Source organism: Trematomus bernacchii, unplaced genomic scaffold (assembly GCF_902827165.1).
Source record: "Trematomus bernacchii unplaced genomic scaffold, fTreBer1.1, whole genome shotgun sequence".
Taxonomy (NCBI): domain Eukaryota; kingdom Metazoa; phylum Chordata; class Actinopteri; order Perciformes; family Nototheniidae; genus Trematomus; species Trematomus bernacchii.
This window is the reverse complement of record NW_022988098.1, coordinates 3,964,076-3,982,716: the sequence shown is the minus strand read 5'-3', so window position 1 is coordinate 3,982,716 and position 18,641 is coordinate 3,964,076. Positions and strand designations below refer to the sequence as shown.

Below are 18,641 nucleotides of genomic sequence, written 5' to 3'. Positions count from 1 at the left end.
TTTCTAAAACAGTTTTACACTTTTTATATAATTCTTCTCTCACTTATTGAATTTGGTATTTTTTTTCTTATACGTAAAACTTGTTTATTTTTTGTTATAAAGAACATTTGGCTACTGAATATTAAAAATAAACAAAAAAACATTAGGCTGATTTGAGGTTTATCCAATTATTTTGAAAATAAATCAAAGAAATACTTAAATAGTTTTCAGTATAGGACTTTTTTATCCAGTAAACAAAAATATGCATAACTAACCACCCTTTATTTGTTTTCGTCTTATTTAATTTGGTATTTTCAAAGAAAAAAATGTATATATATATATATTACAGTAAATTAATTAGGTAATAGTTTAGTCAAGCTGAAGCCTGTAAAAAAAATACATTTCTGGATTCAAATAGGCATTGTATACGTCTTGCTGATCATCTCATCAAGTTTAATTATACTGTTCTGGCAATATGGGTTTTTGATTTGTCTTGCCAATAAAGGTTATTCGAATAACATAGTGTATATTATGATAACAGCGTTTCGTGGTTCAAGCTACAGAAGATACATTAAAGTCAAACAAACCATTTCAAGGCAGTCTTTCCATTTGTTTATAAGAACAATGGTGCATAGTAATCGTAATGCTACATAACACACTGCAGGCCGTTCGAGATGCTTCACTTCAAACACACATCGATGGACCACAGATCAGATAAAGTGAATACCTCAAGCGCTCAGACAGTCAGTGAAACACTATCCGGATCAGTTTACTGTCACGTAATAAACCCTGACAAATATAATAAAATAACCAGATATGCACAGAAGCAGCAGCTGTGGTCGTATGTTTATAAAACCTTGGAATTGTAAAATAGCTAATTATTTTTGAGAAGTGTTTCAGATGTAGGATATCCATTGGTTGTATTGTATAAAAAGATTTTCAATTGATCAAGAAAGGGTTTATTTGCACACAGCCATCAGGAAGACACAGAAAAGACCAATGTGTTTGAATTCTCTGAGTAGGTTTTAATGAAAAGTTAAACAATAACAATAGCTTTTCAAAGGGATAGCAACTTGAGGAAACCGAGATACCAAAAATAAATCTGATATATGTTAAGAATGCATAAACTTCCACGTTGAGAACGCCGTCGTGTCACTCCATAAACGTCCCAATGGAGAGGAGGAATGGGAGCAACATTGAATTACTGTACAATTTACACAAAGTGAAAAGGTTTCAAATACATTAATAGACATGAGTCACAACACACAGTTTATTAAACACGCCGTCTACCGTCCTAATAAATACATAAAGTCGTCATCTGTTCCAGGAGTTTGGGCTACAACACAAGTCTTAGTGTGGGAAAGAAAAAAGTACATACCAAAGGGATTGTACATAAACAAACAATGTCTTATTGAGTTTTAAACGGTTCATCTGCTTTTCATTTGACACCAGAATAGCTTTGCTGCACTGCGTTTAAAAAGTAGTTGTTTTAAAATCATTAGGCTTTTGATGTGATCACCTAAAGACTCCTAAAGAGTGAATGACTCCTGAAGTGTTATCTTCAGTTGGATTAATTAATAGGTAGAAGATCTAACTCGCCGTCATTTGGACACTTTTCCGTCCTGCAGTAATTGTCAGGTATAATTGATGTCTGGACCCCAGGACCAGTACATTGCTGTTTTTTTATCTTTCCTTTTTCATTATCTCGACTTCAGTCTCCCACGTGTGTCCTTGCATCACTACCTCAGATCTCTTGTTAGTAGTGGTTCCTCTTTGTCTCTCGAACATGAAGCTGCAACTGTTAAAGGCAACAGTCCTTCTCTGTGATTGTGTTGTAGGTCGTTATAATCTGGTTCTTTAAAACAAAGTGGAATGATTTGGGGTGAAGTAGGGACTCACAAAATGTGTTCTCTATTTGTATTATTTTGGTAAATTCATTTTTCGCCTATGGCCATGTCCAATTATATTGAAAACAAAGGAGGTGAAAGAGTGAATCCATATGTGATCTGTCAATAAAAACACATTTGAGTAGAAAAACGCAATATTTTCATAATCTTTTTCCAATTCCTTTTAGGCGTATCTGGTAAAGGAGATCATTGAACAGGTTCACATCAAGTTAGAGCCAATGCTGCAGGAAAGAGTTTAACGGAAAAGGTGTTTTGAAGTTGATTTGATTAAATTAAAAACAGATAAGGTAAAAACAAAAGTGAATACATGAACGTAATCTGTCTAATAAAATCATCAATCAATAAAACGTATATTCCTGCCATCGTCCTTTGAGGCATATGCGTGTAAAACTAGGAGGGTTAGCCTCAAGTTAGTGCCAGAAGTGAAGATGACTTCATAAACTGCATGCATTTAAAAACAAGTCAAATCAAGAAAATAACTGGAACTGATGTATTGGCCTAGATATAATAAAAACAAGAGCATAACTTGTTTTGTCCAGAAGACTTGAGGCTGCTGGGTAAATCCATTAGATCTGGTAGACGTGACCAATGGTGTCGACACGGTTGTCAGTACTGCTGGTGAAGAGATAAAAGAGGGGGCATTGCTAAGAACTCCAGCTTTATTTTTGGGCTGAGAGGGACAATATTTAGGAGTTAAATAACTAATCAAAAGTGTATTAATGGAGATGGAGTGAGGGTTATTGGTTCCTCAAGGAAGGGTGTGAATCAACTCACAGCAGGCTAACAGCAGGCTAACCACAGGGCAAGCTAGTGGATTTCAGCTCGACCCGTTGCAAATCCTAACAAAAACCAACAAAACGGAAGACGTGAGAAAAAAAGTGCCTGGATTACAATGTTGTGGAATACCTTTGGTGATTCTTAGAAAACAAAATCAACTAATCGTGTTAAAGTCCAGAGGTAAATCTGTAAAAATACCATATATATATATATATATATATATATATATATATATTATCAATGCCGGTAAGCAAAAAACCACAAAGTTGCACCAGAGACCTGACAAAGACCCTCTGTCTCTGCTCCAGTTAAAGTCCTTGCAGCGCTCTGCAGTTTAAACAGATGCTCACCTTCTTCTTCACCAAGAAATCACAGGTTGACGCCCGCTCCAGTATGATAGGGCCTGTCCTTAATAGAGGGTCTTTGGGGGGGAGTCCCTGGCACACCACGTAATCCTCCAGGCCCAGCAGCAGGTTGACCACCTCGGTCGCAGAGGTGAGATGCGCGGGGTATTTGTCGTACAGCGGGTGAGTTGGGAGCAGCGGCTGCTTCTGGACCGTGACCTGATAGCAGAAGCCCGGGTCGATGAGCACGATGGCGTCCGTCAGGTTGGACTGTTTGGAGCACTGGATGATCTGCAGCTGAGGGCCGTTCACCAAGATGGCGTACCACAGGATGGGCATGACGGTGGAGCGCAGAGCCTGGAGCAGCTTCATCAGCTGGTTCTCAATGTCCACACCGCTGCTCACCTGGCTGTCGGCCATACTGAAGATCTGTGTGATCTGCAGAGAGCAACACAGAAGAATTAAGTACACATTGGCAGTATTATATTATAAAGTGCTGAAGTGCAAAGACAGCGTTTCTGTTAAAAATCTGGGTGACAGTCCAGGAAGATTTCAATGGACCAGACAAATGGGAGAAATTCTGTTGAAATATTGTCTGTGTTTAAAATTGAGCTTGAAAATGTTGGTAGGAAGGCTATATAAAGAATGACATAATCACCAACGTTAGATTGATATTTGATTGAAAGTAGGATATTCCAAAGAAACAAGTGCCGTCAACAAACTCCTTAGTAAGTAAAGTAAATATAATGCAAGCTTCAGCTGTGACACAAAGAATATCACTCAGGTTTTAAGCATACTTATTCTCATATAAAATAAAAATAAGCTGGAAACATCCCATTGGCTTTTAGTCTACTATGGAAGCAGGACAGAGTTAACCTCCTGGGTTGGCGTCCAAAAGTCTGTTCGCCCTGCAGCACTAAATCCAGAGAGCTAATGGGATAAGTCTCAGTAGGAAACTTACCATGGGCAACTCATCCTCTTCTTCCTCTTCCTCGTAGTAATCATCGTCCTCCTCCTCATCTTCTTCACCACATTTTGGACCATGTCTGTCAGCGTGTAATTTCTCTGCATCCAACCTGCTCAGCTGGTCCTGGATTAAAGAGGGGGAAGTCATGAGCTCCACTGTGAAATACAACTGGAGGGAACTCAAACAATAATTCAGACATAATCAACAAATCATATCGGATCGATGTAGAAGTCAGATCGAATTTCAGCCGCATCAAATCTGATTTAAAGAAGACACATTATATCAAACATTTTCAGGTTCATATGTGTATTTGTGTCTCTACTGGGACATGTCTGCATACTTTAATGTTCAAAAAGGTCGTTATTGTTCTCATACTGCCTGTGCTGCAGCACCTCTTTTCACCCTCTGCCTGAAACCAGAGCCCAGTCTGCTCTGATTGGTTAGCTGGCCGGCTCTGTTGTGATTGGTCAGCCACTTAGAAATGTCCCGCCCCTTAGCCTATCACGAACAATGTGTTGGAGCGCTACCCAATAACGGAAAAACTGCTACTCTGACAAAGTGAAATTAGGGAATAAGCAGGATTCTGAAAAGTTGTGAATTGCTGAACTTTGCCATCCTGTTATAAAAATAACTTGGAATAAAATTGTTTTTGGTTACAACCTTTTCTACTCTAACTAAAAAACGTTAGTACACGTTAGTACGAGAGAGAACGAGCTTGGCATCCTTCATACGGAGATCAAATTAACTTTTTGGGATGGCCTGGTGCCAAGTGGTTAAGCTGTGTACTATGTCATTACAAAACCCCCAGATTGATTCTGTCTGCCTTTGTTGCATGTCTCTCTTCCTCTCCTTATTATTTCCTGTCTGTGTCTACGCTGTCAGACTTTGCAATAAAGTCACATATAAGCCCCAGGATTAACATATGTGCAGTTTGCATTGCAGAGTGGGAAGGACCACTTTAAATTATGACTAAATAAAGGAAGTCTGATGCAAAAACGAGATGTACAGACTGTACATGGTTCACTGAGAACTACACTTGCACACACTAGTAGTCTTTGTTTGTATGGCGTGTGTTACATGTTGTGATCAGCGATGTTGCCTCTCGTTTCTGTTAAGTGATTGTGATGTGCTATATGTGACATGTACTGGATGTAGTAACGTGTATTGTTCTCTTTTATCATTTCACCTGTATCTACTTGTCTTTCATCCTTTTTTTATAACTAATGCTGTTGATATATTGTGATTTTAAAAAGGTGTCTATTACCATCTGGCCGGGGACAACAGCTGGAAATTAGCCATGTTGGCTAAAGCTGCCCCATTTACTGTTTTTTGTGACAGCTGATCAATGGGGACTGTCCACGACAATATAAACAAATAAACTAAACTAATTACCATGGACTGGTAATCAACCTTGCCAAACAGACAGAGCTTGAGCCAGGCCTGGATTTATCACACATGAGCCATATGACCAAAAACAGCACGACAACGGGAACAAATATATAAGGACAAAACCAAGAAGCCACAAGCATTTGTAAAGAAAGGGATAAACAGGAGTCCATGACTGTCGAAGAATTGTTTTCTTCATCATCAGCCAGGAAAACCTACTATCTACCAAAGACATGTGGGACAGCTCAAGAAAAAAGGCTCCTGAAACTAAAACACAGACACTCTAGTAGGGCTGAACGAATAATCAATTTTAAATCGAAATCGCGATTTGAAATGATGCAATTATCAAATCGCAAAGCCTGCGACTTCTTGTGTGTCAGTCATCCACACCAATCAGAAGTGCTGTGCTCCACATGTACCAGCCATTGTTAACCAATCAGAAGTGCTGTGCTCCACATGTACCAGCCATTGTTAACCAATCAGAAGTGGCCCATGATAGAAGGTGACAGATTGGTCCAATCACCTGCCAAGTATTTTTGAAATACTTTTCCAAATGGCTTCCAGTGGAGCTTTCCTAGATGGTTTGGTGAAACAAACCTGAGTCAGGTTAGTAATGCTCCATCACATGTTCTACATCTATTACAGGGTGAATCTGAAACTGAAGCTTGACTTTAAAGCAACCCAATGGAGGTTTCATGTAAGTTTAGCTCTTTCACTCGTAGCTCGGGCTGCGGGGGTGCTAGAGACGGGGGTGCTAGAGACGGGGGTGCTAGAGACGGGAGCACGTTGATGCGACCTTCCTAGCCGGAGATATGGCCGCATTTTACAATAAACTTCCGTTGGGTCGCTTAAAAACAAATATCGCAAATCGAATCGCAATCGCAATATCTGTCAGAAAAATCGCAATTCGATTATTTCCCCAAATCGTGCAGCCCTACACTCTAGTACCATTTACACAATTCAACATATGTTTGGCCTGATGGAGAGGAGGAAATGCATTGTCACTAAAACAACATACCAGTTCGGAGTTGTTGTCGTTGCTGGTGTGAGGAACTCTGTCAGGGAGTCCGTTCAGCTCGAAGTCCAAATGATTTGACTGCTGGAAGAGCAAAATGAAGTTTGCATTATGTTTCGGTAAGATAAGCCTGAGGTAACAAAAACATGTAAATATATAGTCTATTTTCAAACCTGCATAGATGATTGGTGGTTTCTCACATTCAGTTCATAGGAGAGACTGTCAGCACCGGTCATCTCAGGGTTCCAGTTCATCTACAGCAGTGAAACATCAGTAAGAGGAAACCAACCTTTCTTCCTTAAAGGATCATTCAGATGTTTTAATAAGGGGTTGTGTAAGGTACTACTTATCCATAGTGAGTGTATATGGTGGTCTGTACACCCCCAGTTTGGAGAAACATACCGGCAAACAAGCAAAGCACTGCTGTGGGCGGGGGCAGCAGTAAAATGTATTACACACCCCTTTTCCACCCAAATGAGCTCTGTTCTAGTTTGGTACTTTGGGTGTCAGTTGATTCAAATTGCTAATCACTTAAAAAATATTTTTATTTTCCACCGACCAGAGCCCGAGAGGAGCCATGTCATGATGTCAGTTTCAGTGCTGCTTTTCTCAGATCAACCAGCGTGAACATCACTCACAACAACAACAATGGTCGAATAGGTTTGAGCTGTTCTCATGTTGTCTTATTTTTACAAAGCCAGATTTAATTCGGCACCAACTCGGGGGGGAAAAGGGTTATCAGTCAACTAAAAAAGACCCAGATGAAAAAGTTGATACCAGGTTCAGTTTATGAAGAATATTTTCGCAGCTTTACCTTACCAGCTGATAGTCCGGTGCCTTACTCAAGGGCACCACGGCAGGGCCCAGGAGGTGAACTGGCACCTCTCCAAGTAGCAGTCCACACTCCATATTTAGGGTCTGTTCGGGGACTTGAACCGACGGCTCCCAGTCCAAGCCCCTACTGACTGAGCCACTGCCGGATGACATGACTCCATAGTAATGTTTCTGAATAATACATACTGGATGTATTGATAAGATTCTGGGCTCCTATTCTCAAGCTTCTCGGGTGTCCCATTTCACATGCCTCCATTATATCTCATGATTGTATTAATACTTAATAAATGAAATTAGTAATTTTACATCACAGAACGCGGAACTTACTGGTCGACCGCTGCCTCATTCGGTTTGATAGTTTGTGTTACTTTGGTGATTCTGAACTAAGACGAGAACAACAAAGTCACAGAACAACACCAACAAACCAACGTTTTTCTACTGCCCCGTCCACAACAGCATAAAGCTTAGCCTCAGTGCCAGTACTCTTGTCTGTTCATCCAAACTGGGAGTATCTTCCATATCTTATTCAATATGGACAGGGACACAATAAAAACATTGTATAAAAGACATTGGGGACTCACTGCTTGCAAGTTACTATCTTCGTCTTCGTTGTCACTGAAGTCTAAGCCCGATGGTCCTTTGCCTTTCTTTAGACATGACTTTCTGCAGTATGTGTTGTGAGGTCGAGGTCTGCCCGGCAACCATAGGTTTTCTGGCCCGGGGTCTTTTTGTCCCCTCTGGTACGGCAGCAAGTGTCTCTGCCAAATGTTGGACAGAGATATTAAATTGACATTATAACTATTTGAACACGTTTATTTAAATTTGATAGGGTTTTACCATCGCCTGTCTCTGACACTGGCGTAGTCGACACTTCTGCCTCTTCTTGTTGCTGCCTCCGAACTTTGGTTTGTCGGCACAGAAATCACACGTGCCGCAGTCTATCCTGCACTGACAGGCTTTACAATCTCCACAGGACCGCCGCTTCCGCTTCTTATGCCACTGAGGGCAAGTCAAGTATATAATATGGGAGAAAGAGACATATTCAATGTAGTTATTTCAACACTGTCAGTGGCAAATTTTCAGTTGATTAAATAATCCATCGTAACATACTCAGGGTATATGCAGGAATCCTGAAGTACCTTTATATATATTTATATATAGTACCTTTTAAGACCTTTTTTAAGACCCTTTCCATACATTCTAAGACCTCATCGCCACTTTGAGTTTTAACCGGTTACATTGGCGACACACTTTACCTCACATTTACTATATACAGTATTGATTGTCCTTCCTCCTTATCTTCCAACCATTTGGACGCAGACTTGCATTTCCCCATAACGATGTTGTTTAACAACCGGCGTAAACGGACCTTCGCGCGCTATCAAGCAGTGAGCGTGCAATGTCCTGTTCAGATGACGTCAAATCCTACGGGATGCCATAAATAAACTACAAAGAATCACACTACACACCTACGCAATGATTACATTCAGGCAGACCGTAGAATACCTCTTTGGACAATTTATATACTTATTGAAAAGCTACACAATGTAATACCTTGGAAAATGCCGTTTAATACTTTTTAATAGCCTTAATTTTCGCTAAATCAACTTTTAATACTTTTTAAGACCCCGCGGACACCCTGATACTTCGAGACTGTAAACGTTTCCTTCCACTTTTTTTTGGAGTGGAAAAAACAGAAATTGGTGGAGGGAAATAATCCATCAATAACCGGAATACTTTTTATATCCTGGGGGAAATGTTGTAACGTATACCATATATGTTTGGCTAAGGTGGAAAAGTTGTCTTATTGATAACGATAAAATTGGCCAAGTAAAATGACCACGTGCAATAGGTTAATAAATTAATCGTGACAGAAATTACTCAAATGTCCGCTCCAAAATAAATCAGACAAATAAATACATGAAACAAAAGTATTGCCAAAAGTACATTAAATGGTTTTCTATCATTTGAGGTCTGACTGGCACTTATTTGAGTCACAGTAGTGGATGGAAACATGTTTTTTTTGCAAGTTTGGTTAAAATGTTCCCTACATATGTATGACTTAGCCCAAAAAATAAAACCAGCAAGATACCAGAACTAAACATGTATTTATGCCAAACCAAAGACACTGACAGCACTGCCAATATTACCATACATTTTTAGTGTGCCTGCATTAAAAGCATTCTGAATTGTTCTTTCCATCAGGTCCTATAATGGTAAAAAGACACAGGCTATATTATCGTAAATATACCTCAGTGAACACGTCTACACTTACGCACCTGTTGTTCCTTCTCTTCACTCTCTCTTCGCTTTCCCTGTTCTCTCTTCTTGCCTGCCTGGACAACATCAATACATCCTTTTTTACATGAGATGCATTTTCTTTATCTAAAAGCAATGCCTTAGTTTCAGCTGGCACACCTTACTCATGGGCAGAGGGGCGGGCACAGAGCATAAGGCATGTTGTGTGTTTGGGGAACACTGCCAATCATCAGGTGTTTTACAGTAGCAGTGTTCAGTGTGTCCACGCCGTGCTGCTCGCCTCCTTTTTGCTCCGGCCCGCGGTCTCTCACACACAGCCGTTAACATTGTGGCTGCCTGCTCCAAACACCATAAAAACACTGTTTGTGTAATCAACTTATTTTCTAAAATGTTGAATCGTATAATGTGGAAATAGAAAATGGGCAATATTGTGGAAAAACACAATTAGTTCAGAATGCCCGATTCACAATTTTCTTTTATCCATACCTATGCCGTCCTGTAAATGACTAAAATCTACTTTCATACTATTCAATACTGCAATCTTCATCTATCAAACCCTGTCAAACAAGAAAGAGCTGTCCTGACAAAATGCTGTGAATTCAGAAATTGGTTATTTTCCAGACTGAAACTGTCTAATAATAAGCCATATTCTAAATTTGGCCAAACAGAGCATTCAAAGAGACTTGATATGCTTCATAAATGCTGTGATAGTTGTTTTCCTGTATTGGAAAGTGGTAACTCCTGGAGAGAACTGACATGAATGAAGAAGACCACGGATATGTTTTCCCTGTGAAGGGAGAATAACTGCACACCTTTACCAGCCACTATTCAGGCATATAAAAAGGGGTGAGTGTCACAAAAAGGGTCCAAATCACACGTCTTCCTGTCTTTATATATAAACTCACATCATCATCATCGTCAGTTGACATGTCATCGTCATCATCGATGTCCACGTTGACGGAGAAGTTCTCTGTGTCGCTGCTCTTCAGACTCAGGTGCTGTGAATGAAACGTTAGCAGTGAGAGTGTGGCAAAGGAAGGTAATGATATGTGGTATTATAAGAAAGAAAGAAATGTGTCCTGTTTTACCTGCGAGTCTGTGACTTCACTCTGGAAAATAAAAAAGGTTTTTGTTAGAAATGTAATTTAAATTCAGGGTAGGGCTGCGCGATATGTAAAAAATGACTAATTGTGATTATTTTTGATTGATAATATTGACGGGTTTGATCATTTCTAATCATAATTATCATTGAAAACATATGAAATTATAACGTGAAGATTTTTTAATCGGATCTTAATCAAACAAATATTTTTAGTTAAGTAAAATATTATTATTATGTATATTATACAATATTAATAGTAGTATATGGACTAGAATATGATTTAAAAGGCAGGGATAACTTAGCAACTCTTAAATGACTTACTTATTTTAACAAATATTAAGCCTTTAACAAATATGGTGCTTACTGCAATTTAAATGTTTGACTTTTCCATATTGAACCCTAATTTTATGTCAAAGCCCCAGTGTGGAATATTAGGAAGGAGAAAGGAATATAACAGGATATCTTTAAAGATTGTATTTTAAAGATTGCGCGTTTAAAAAACACTACCAACAATCAATATTGACTTAAATAAATGTGAACATTCCTTTTAACCCATAAGAACCCAGACCCATTTCTACTTTTGGGGAAATTAAGGGGAACATGATTTAGACTAAATAGACCACCTAGAACACATTTCTGACAAGTAACCCCCCCTAGTGTCAAATATCTGAAATGTCACATATGCGTCACATTGGGCTTTAATGGTAAAATAACTCTTATTATTAAACTTCATTAATGAGGATAATTTGTTGGTTTAAATTAGTTTGAACATTCTTTGAATTGAAGAATAAAGAATATATATATTAATTTGAATCAGCTAAATTAACTGAGCAGATCATAATCATATTTCTAATTGTGCATATATGTCACTTTGGGTTTCAGGGTTCATACACTTTCCCCCCAATGATTTTCAATTACTTCTCCATGACCTTTACTTAATTTTCCATGACCAAAAACATTACTCTTTCTCAGCGGTACCACTGAAAATGGTTTATTTTAACATGGAACAGGAAAATAAGGTCTGATAGGAAACATGTTGTGCCTATCTAAAACAAATCAAATAGTAGGCTTACTAGCTTCTACAGGCTAAAGCCACTAAAATCTCTCACCAGCAAAATGCCATTTCATTACTATACGATACAGTATTTATTATCATTATAGTATTACTATTTTGGCGATTAGATAAAATATAAATTATATTTGATGCAACTTTAGTTACATTTCCATGACTTTTCCAAAACTTTGGGAAAAATATTGTTTTCCATAACTTTTCCAGGGCCTGGAATTAGCATTTTGAATTTCCATGACTTTTCCAGGTTTTTAATGACCGTAAGAACCCTGGGGTTTACCGTGAAAGTTCAGGGTCAAAGTCCCGATGTGACCAGTGTCACAGCGATGTTTGTCTCATTTGTTTCATATCAATTTGATCAAGAAATGTTTCCACAACAGGTTAAATGTAATAAAGGACATGTTATGTAAGCATTTTAATTCTTAAATGGCTTGAATTTTACCTTTAGCAACAAAAAAACCCACATGTGTTAGTCTGGCACATGGACATCTTGGACATGTTGTCATGGGAACACAACATCACATGACCTGGACCAGGACCCACCAGACTGTTCAGTGTGTGTCACTCACAGATAAAATAAAGGCTAAAGCTGTATAAGGAACTTTCCAGAACATTTAAAGTTCATGTGACACCCGTGTCACGGTGGGTCCTTATGGGTTAAACGTGACGCATATAAAATGCTTATTGCAAAGTTAATGTAGGCATGTGCCATGTGTAGTGTACGAAGAACACATGGCACAGGACATAGAGAGCATTGACCTTTTAGCAACCACAGTAAACACTAGGTATATTTGTTGGGGAAATACTGAATGTACTCTTCAAATATGAGAGTACACATGATAACAAAGGCCCTACGTAGCTGCGTACGTAACAGAATGTATGATTACCTAGAAGAGCAGCAGGACTGTTTTAGGGATATGATAGCTATGTGATTAACATGATGATTCACTCTCTATGGAGATAGACATATGACAAGCATGTTCATTTCTGACGTGGAGCTAATCTGAACAAAACATTGAATACTGCTTTGAACCGGTATTCCTCCATCTTGTGACTGTGTAACTCCCTCTCTTGTATATCACCATGTGAAGGACACTGTTCAGGAACTAGTTGTACCATATGCTCTGATGACTACTTCCATTCTTGAGAGGATCATAAATACATGGATCCTGATATTGAAGCTCAAGCCGGTGACGAGTGATATTTCTCTAACAATATTGTTTAAAATTAGCGTACAACATGTACATTTTTGGAGGATTAAATTAGCTCACCTGAAAACTCAAGCAGTCTTCAAACGTATCGGGAATTTCGTTGTACGGCTGCTGCGGCACAAAGCCCCCACCTCCAGGGCTCTGGGGGAACATAACACAAAGCGTGAATGCAAAAGTAACATAACAAACAGAAGATCTCTAAACAAAAACTAGTGAATGCCCGGCAGCTAACCTTGCGAATAGGACAAATACATTTGCGTCCCCGGCATAAGCGTTTCCGCGACTCTGGGCTCTGCAGTCCATTCTTGCAGTTGGCACAGTGCCCACAGTTGACCGTGTTGAGGCATCCCACACACTGCCCGCATGGAATCCACTACCAATAGCATGAACATAAATAAGAAAGCACGTTGGATAATTCATTAATACCCACTTTCCTTTCCTTTCGTATTTTTCGCACATTTCATCTCTGGAAATAGAGGCATTTTCTCTTTTGGGGGTTGAGGATTTAAAAAAAAAATTCATGTCGGATGAAAAAAAGCTAACGTTAACACTGTCTAGTTATAAATGTCCTGTACATTTCCGCAACACCCTAATATAAACCCAACATTTACCCATCCATCATTCAAATACTGTGTAATTTATACATTCCCAATTAGCCACATGCTAACGTTTGGCTATTTAAACAGTTCATTCACACAACTGGTGGAAAGACAATGCTTTACCTTTCTGAATCGAACCATCGGATGCACTTTTGTCTTCGAGGCGGCTGAAATTTAAAATAAATAAACATTATGGGTTATTTCCATAATTTTTTCAACAATTTCGAAAAGCTATACTTCCTCAGAATCATCACATTGCACAACCACAAACTGACATACCCCAGCAGGTGGGACAGAAGGGTCTCTTCCTTTGCTTATCATACCACGTGCCTGTGAAGGAAATACCGCATCTGGAACAAACCCTGCAGGGAAACACGAAACCGCTCAGCACGTGACATCACCCACAAAAAAAGCCCCTGTCATTAAACTGAAATACTCAAGTGTGTTGTTAATTACATCAGCAGTGTTTAATGGTTGACATAAAAACAATTAATAATGGACTAACAGTGTGTTTTCCTCTGAGCCGATTTCTCCGTTTATAGAGGGGAGGGGGAATGCTCTGGATGATGAAGGAAGGGGAAGTTTAATTTCCTTTTCCGCCGGTGGATATTCAAATTCTTGTGTTGGTATTACTACTGTGCTCTGTGCCAACCAAACAGTCGGTTGGGATGGGACGGTTTTGGGCCCCAGGTTGGGGGTGAGTCTGTGGAGAAAGTCGTGAGTGTCTGCCCCCTCCCCTCTCTCCACAAAGCTGTTCTCTGAGGATGAACTCTCCGGGATCTTCCTCTAATGGATGAGAAAGAGAGGATACGTTTACTGTGAGGCTCGCACAGCTTAAATGTTTCAAGCTTGAAGTGATAAAAGAGGCCGTTACCTTCGCTCTGATGCGGACTCTCGTGGGGGGGGCTCCGCCTGAGACAAACCTTCCCGACTTGTATTCAAAGGTTGACAGGTCGACTCCCTCCAACACTGAAATCAGCTCTACGCGGCTTCTCACTCGGTCACCTCGCGGACTGCAAAGAGACAAAAAAAACAATTACAACCTCCCAGAGCTGAATGACAACCACGAAAAACTACCATCCAGTTGTCACCTAGTCACATACACAACATATACAACTTTAAATGAATTAAGGCTTTATGTAAAATTGATTTATTGGCTACATTTTTCCTAACGATTATTCAATTGTTTGGTCCATAAAATGCACGAAAAAAAGTTTTATTTGTAAACTATAAAAATGAAAATCCTGACATTTGGAAAGCTTATACTAACACTTTTTAAGAGTAACAAGTCGATTCAGGCTAAAATGTATTAAATAATATTTTAAATGTTTCCTTTGCGGTTATCAGCTTTTATGTGTTGTCCCATTGCACAGCCCTCACACACACATTTGTTTAACTGACTATAAAATACAAAGAGAACAAGAATACATGTCATTACATAGTATCAACATATAAAGTAAAAATATAAGTTATATATATATATATATATATATATATATATATATATATATATATATATATATATATTCTGCACCCTGCAATTGGAAACAACGGTACATTGGATTTCTTTACAACTCTACTAGGCGGTATTTACCTTAAGTAATATACATCCTTCTGTCCAATGCTAGAACCTGAGCGCCGGATAACTTCTTTGCGTTTCCAACCATCTCCAAGTATTGGCCATAAATCCCATCCTTCCTCGGGATTCGATCGCTTACGGCGGGGCTGCTGAAAACTGAATTTAAAAAGGAGGAAATATGAATTATACTTGTTAAAATTCTTTATTCAAAGTGGGGAAAACACACTGCACGTGGGAAAATGTGAATATATGTTGTTATATACATCTTTTTTCTTTCAATAGATTGAGGCAGAGTTGCAATGATTCCTTAAAAGGTAGTTCAACAATGATTTTATACACAGCATACCTATTCATGAAGTGCACAACATGATGAGTTATAGAAAATTAGAAGGGCATCTTATTACAACTTTAAATCTTATCTATTATAATCTAATTTGAGATCATTTTTAAAATAAGACTATTGGCCAAGACCAAGTTGTTTTTATATTTTAAAGACCTAGAAAGGGTGCCTTTGTTACCTTGAGACTGGACTACTGCAACGCTCTGTATGTGGGTATGGACCAGGCCTCAATTAGACCCCTGCAGCTAGTCCAGAACGCAGCTGCACGTCTTCTGACTGGCCACAAAAAGCGTGACCACATCACCCCAATTCTGGCCTCACTACACTGACTTCCAATTTGGTTCCGAATTGATTTTAAAATCCTTTTATTAGTTTTTAAAGCCCTAAATGGGCTGGCTCTGGTCTATATAGCCGAACTCCTCCATCGCTACACCCCAGCCAGAGCTTTAAGGACCAGCTGCTGCTGATAGTGCCCAAGACCAGGCTCAATACCCGAGGGGACCGAGCCTTCGCAGCAGCTGGCCCGAGGCTCTGGAACACTCTGCCCCTCCATGTGAGGTCGGCCCAGACCCTAAGGGTTTTTAAATCTACTCTTAAGACACACTTCTTCTCTCTGGCCTTCTAGTCAGAGCGGAGTATGACTCCTGACATTTCCCTGTGTTTTGTTTTTATATTTCTGTTGTAAATTATTGTCTTTTCTTTCTTATGTTATTGTAGTGTGCTTTTATTACACGTACAGCACTTTGGCTCGACCAAAAATCGTTTTTAAATGTGCTCTATAAATTTGATTTGATTTGATAATGATGCACGATATCAGGACCACAGTACAAGATAGAAAGACAACTTACTTATGAACCTTCAGGTGATTCTTCTCGCTGCCCGCCCCGCTCACACTCATTTCACTTTCTCCTGCCAGGCTTTCAACTTCATCATTGTCGTCATCCTCCTCAAGGGGCTCAAACCAGTCCACAGGGGGCTCCAAACCAGCAGGTTTATCTTCCTCCTTGTCTTGTAATGGAGTTTCCTTTAAAGGATCTGAGCTGGGGGGTTTCTTATCTGTTGTGTTTCCTGCTTCACTCATGATTCCCTCCGGCTCTGCGACAGGGGCCGGGGTCCCAACTGGTTCCATGTTCATTGTTGCACCCTTTCAAGCTACAAATTGTATTCCTGGAAACAAAGAAAGATATCTTCTAGTGTAGACTTTGCATCACATTTAAAGTTCCCATGTGTGTTCCCAATGTCTGAGCATGTATCCTCTGACTCAGTTTTTAATGACAGAACCTGGAAAAAACCCGATGTTGTTCAGAACTAAAGATGGAGAATCAGAACTAAAGATGGAGAAGCAGCCATCAGTTATCATGCTCCAAATATAACTTTTATTCATGTTTATTTTATTATCTTTGCTTTTTAATGACTGTTTTTAAATGCCATTATATAATGTTTTTCCACTGCACTTTTTCTTAATGTCTTTCATTTTTGTGTAAAGGACTTTGAATTGCCTTGTGTTGAAAGGTGCTATACAAATAAACGTGCATTGCCTTGCCTGTCATAAATCAAGCTAACACTGTTTAGATTCCACACATTCATAGTAGACAGATTGGCGCTTGGTTAAACAAAGCCAACATCTGCAATTTGAGGTGCTGTTTCTGCTAACAACTGCACTAATACTCGGATATTGTTTACTATTTCTAAATACTTAGTTTAGCAATATACCATATATTACCAGTAGTTAAGTAACGCTAGAAGCGATTAAGATACTAGCAGCTGTTAAATACTGTTGGTGCCATTCACCCATGGTCCGCTTACACGCTTGAGTAGATTTACACAGTTTACACAGTTTAAACATACCTGCTGTTAGGAAAGCCAAAAAATACACACCTTTAGATTAACATTTCCAGGATTGGTGACAATGTAGTCACATAAGGCACCACTTTAAAAAAAGGTAGAGCTAACGAAGCTAGCTTACAACCATCTAGTGCTAGCGGAAACGGTTGCAGGAACAAAGAAGACATCGCGTCCAAGATGCTAATCCTCCTGGTCCGTGCATGTACGGGAACCCTTGCCCCAGTTTACAGAGACAACCAAGCCCCCAGGAAGTGCGCCGGACTCTGAGGAAAATATTCGTTGTGTCCAAACGGCGGTACTGCAACTTCCGTATCAGTCAATGATGTCCCTGGGCCCAGAAATACTTTTTCCCATTGACTAACATTGGGAAAGAGTGGTCTGTAAATCGTTAGATAATTTTTTTTAACCAAATAAACTACCCAGTATGAACATTTGTATAGCCCTTATTAAAATCATTAGGTCCTCAAGTTGTAAAATGTGCTAATGTTATTCTGAGAGTTATTTTCCTCGGCATTATGAACGAGCATCTGAGAGTGGGAGCTCGAGGGGCGGGGCTTAAGGGGCAACTCAACAGCGCATGCTCTATGAGCGCACATACGGGTACTTCTCATGGATGTATAATAAGAACTGGATACAGCGTGGGAGGCGGGGCCTCGTTCATTCCTATGAGAGTTGCACATTGGCGCATGAAGACAAAATGGCCCAACTTTTGAGAGAGCGAAACGTCACGAAAGTATTCATATAATCATATAATCCGTTCTTATTGTGCATCCATGGGTAAAGGTAAAACTCATGTAGTACTGAACACATCACATGAACGTGCCGGGGCGGCGCGGTCCCGTGGGTTAGATCCTCGTTCATAATGCCGAGGCAAATAACTCTCAGAATAACGTTATTAGCACATTTTACAACTTGAGGACCGAATGTTTTTAATAAGGGCTATACAAATGTTCATACTGGGTAGTTTATTTAGTTTAAAAAACATTATCCAACGATTTACAGACGTCTCTTTCCCAATGTAAGTCAATGGGGAAAAGTGTTTCTGGGCCCAGCGACTGATACGGAAGTGTAGTACCGCCGTTTGGCCACAACGAATATTTTCCTGAGAGTCCGGCGCACTTCCTGGGGGCTTGGTACTTCTGCTCTGACAGTCAGGCATGATGGGTAATCTGTGACGTTTCGCTCTCTCAAAAGTTGGGCCATTTTGTCGTCATGCGCCAATGAGCAGCTCTCATAGGAAATAACGAGACCCCGCCTCCAAGGAGACAACACTATTAACAACAATAATTTGCATTAACAAGTAGTTTCTTATTAACTTTTTTTTATTCAAGGGAAATTGTAAAACGGGTAACTTCTATGTGTATTCTCCGGCAACGTGATAACTCTCCTATTTATTCAAGCGAAAGTGTGTATATATTTTTGTTTGTT

At 39.5% G+C, this 18,641-nt stretch overlaps 1 protein-coding gene across 4 annotated transcripts; it reads right to left on the bottom strand.

The window, feature by feature from the left end:
* Positions 1-979: 979 nt before the first annotated feature.
* mbd1b (methyl-CpG binding domain protein 1b) lies at positions 980-17,430 on the bottom strand. Of its 4 annotated transcripts, none has more exons than XM_034122020.1 (17): positions 17,217-17,430; positions 16,217-16,535; positions 15,044-15,184; positions 14,324-14,462; positions 13,955-14,235; positions 13,729-13,811; positions 13,573-13,616; positions 13,083-13,223; positions 12,911-12,991; positions 10,557-10,577; positions 10,374-10,466; positions 8,047-8,208; positions 7,791-7,967; positions 6,549-6,629; positions 6,379-6,459; positions 3,969-4,097; positions 980-3,445 (listed from the first exon to the last, which is right to left on the bottom strand). In XM_034122020.1, exons 2-17 carry the CDS (start codon positions 16,501-16,503, stop codon positions 2,972-2,974), a joined length of 2,415 nt encoding a protein of 804 aa, XP_033977911.1. In that variant the 5' UTR covers positions 16,504-16,535; positions 17,217-17,430; the 3' UTR covers positions 980-2,971. The 4 variants fall into 4 exon arrangements, with proteins under 4 accessions (XP_033977911.1, XP_033977910.1, XP_033977912.1 ...); XM_034122019.1 differs by having other exon boundaries at positions 17,247-17,430; XM_034122021.1 differs by having other exon boundaries at positions 8,047-8,196; positions 17,247-17,430.
* Positions 17,431-18,641: the final 1,211 nt, after the last annotated feature.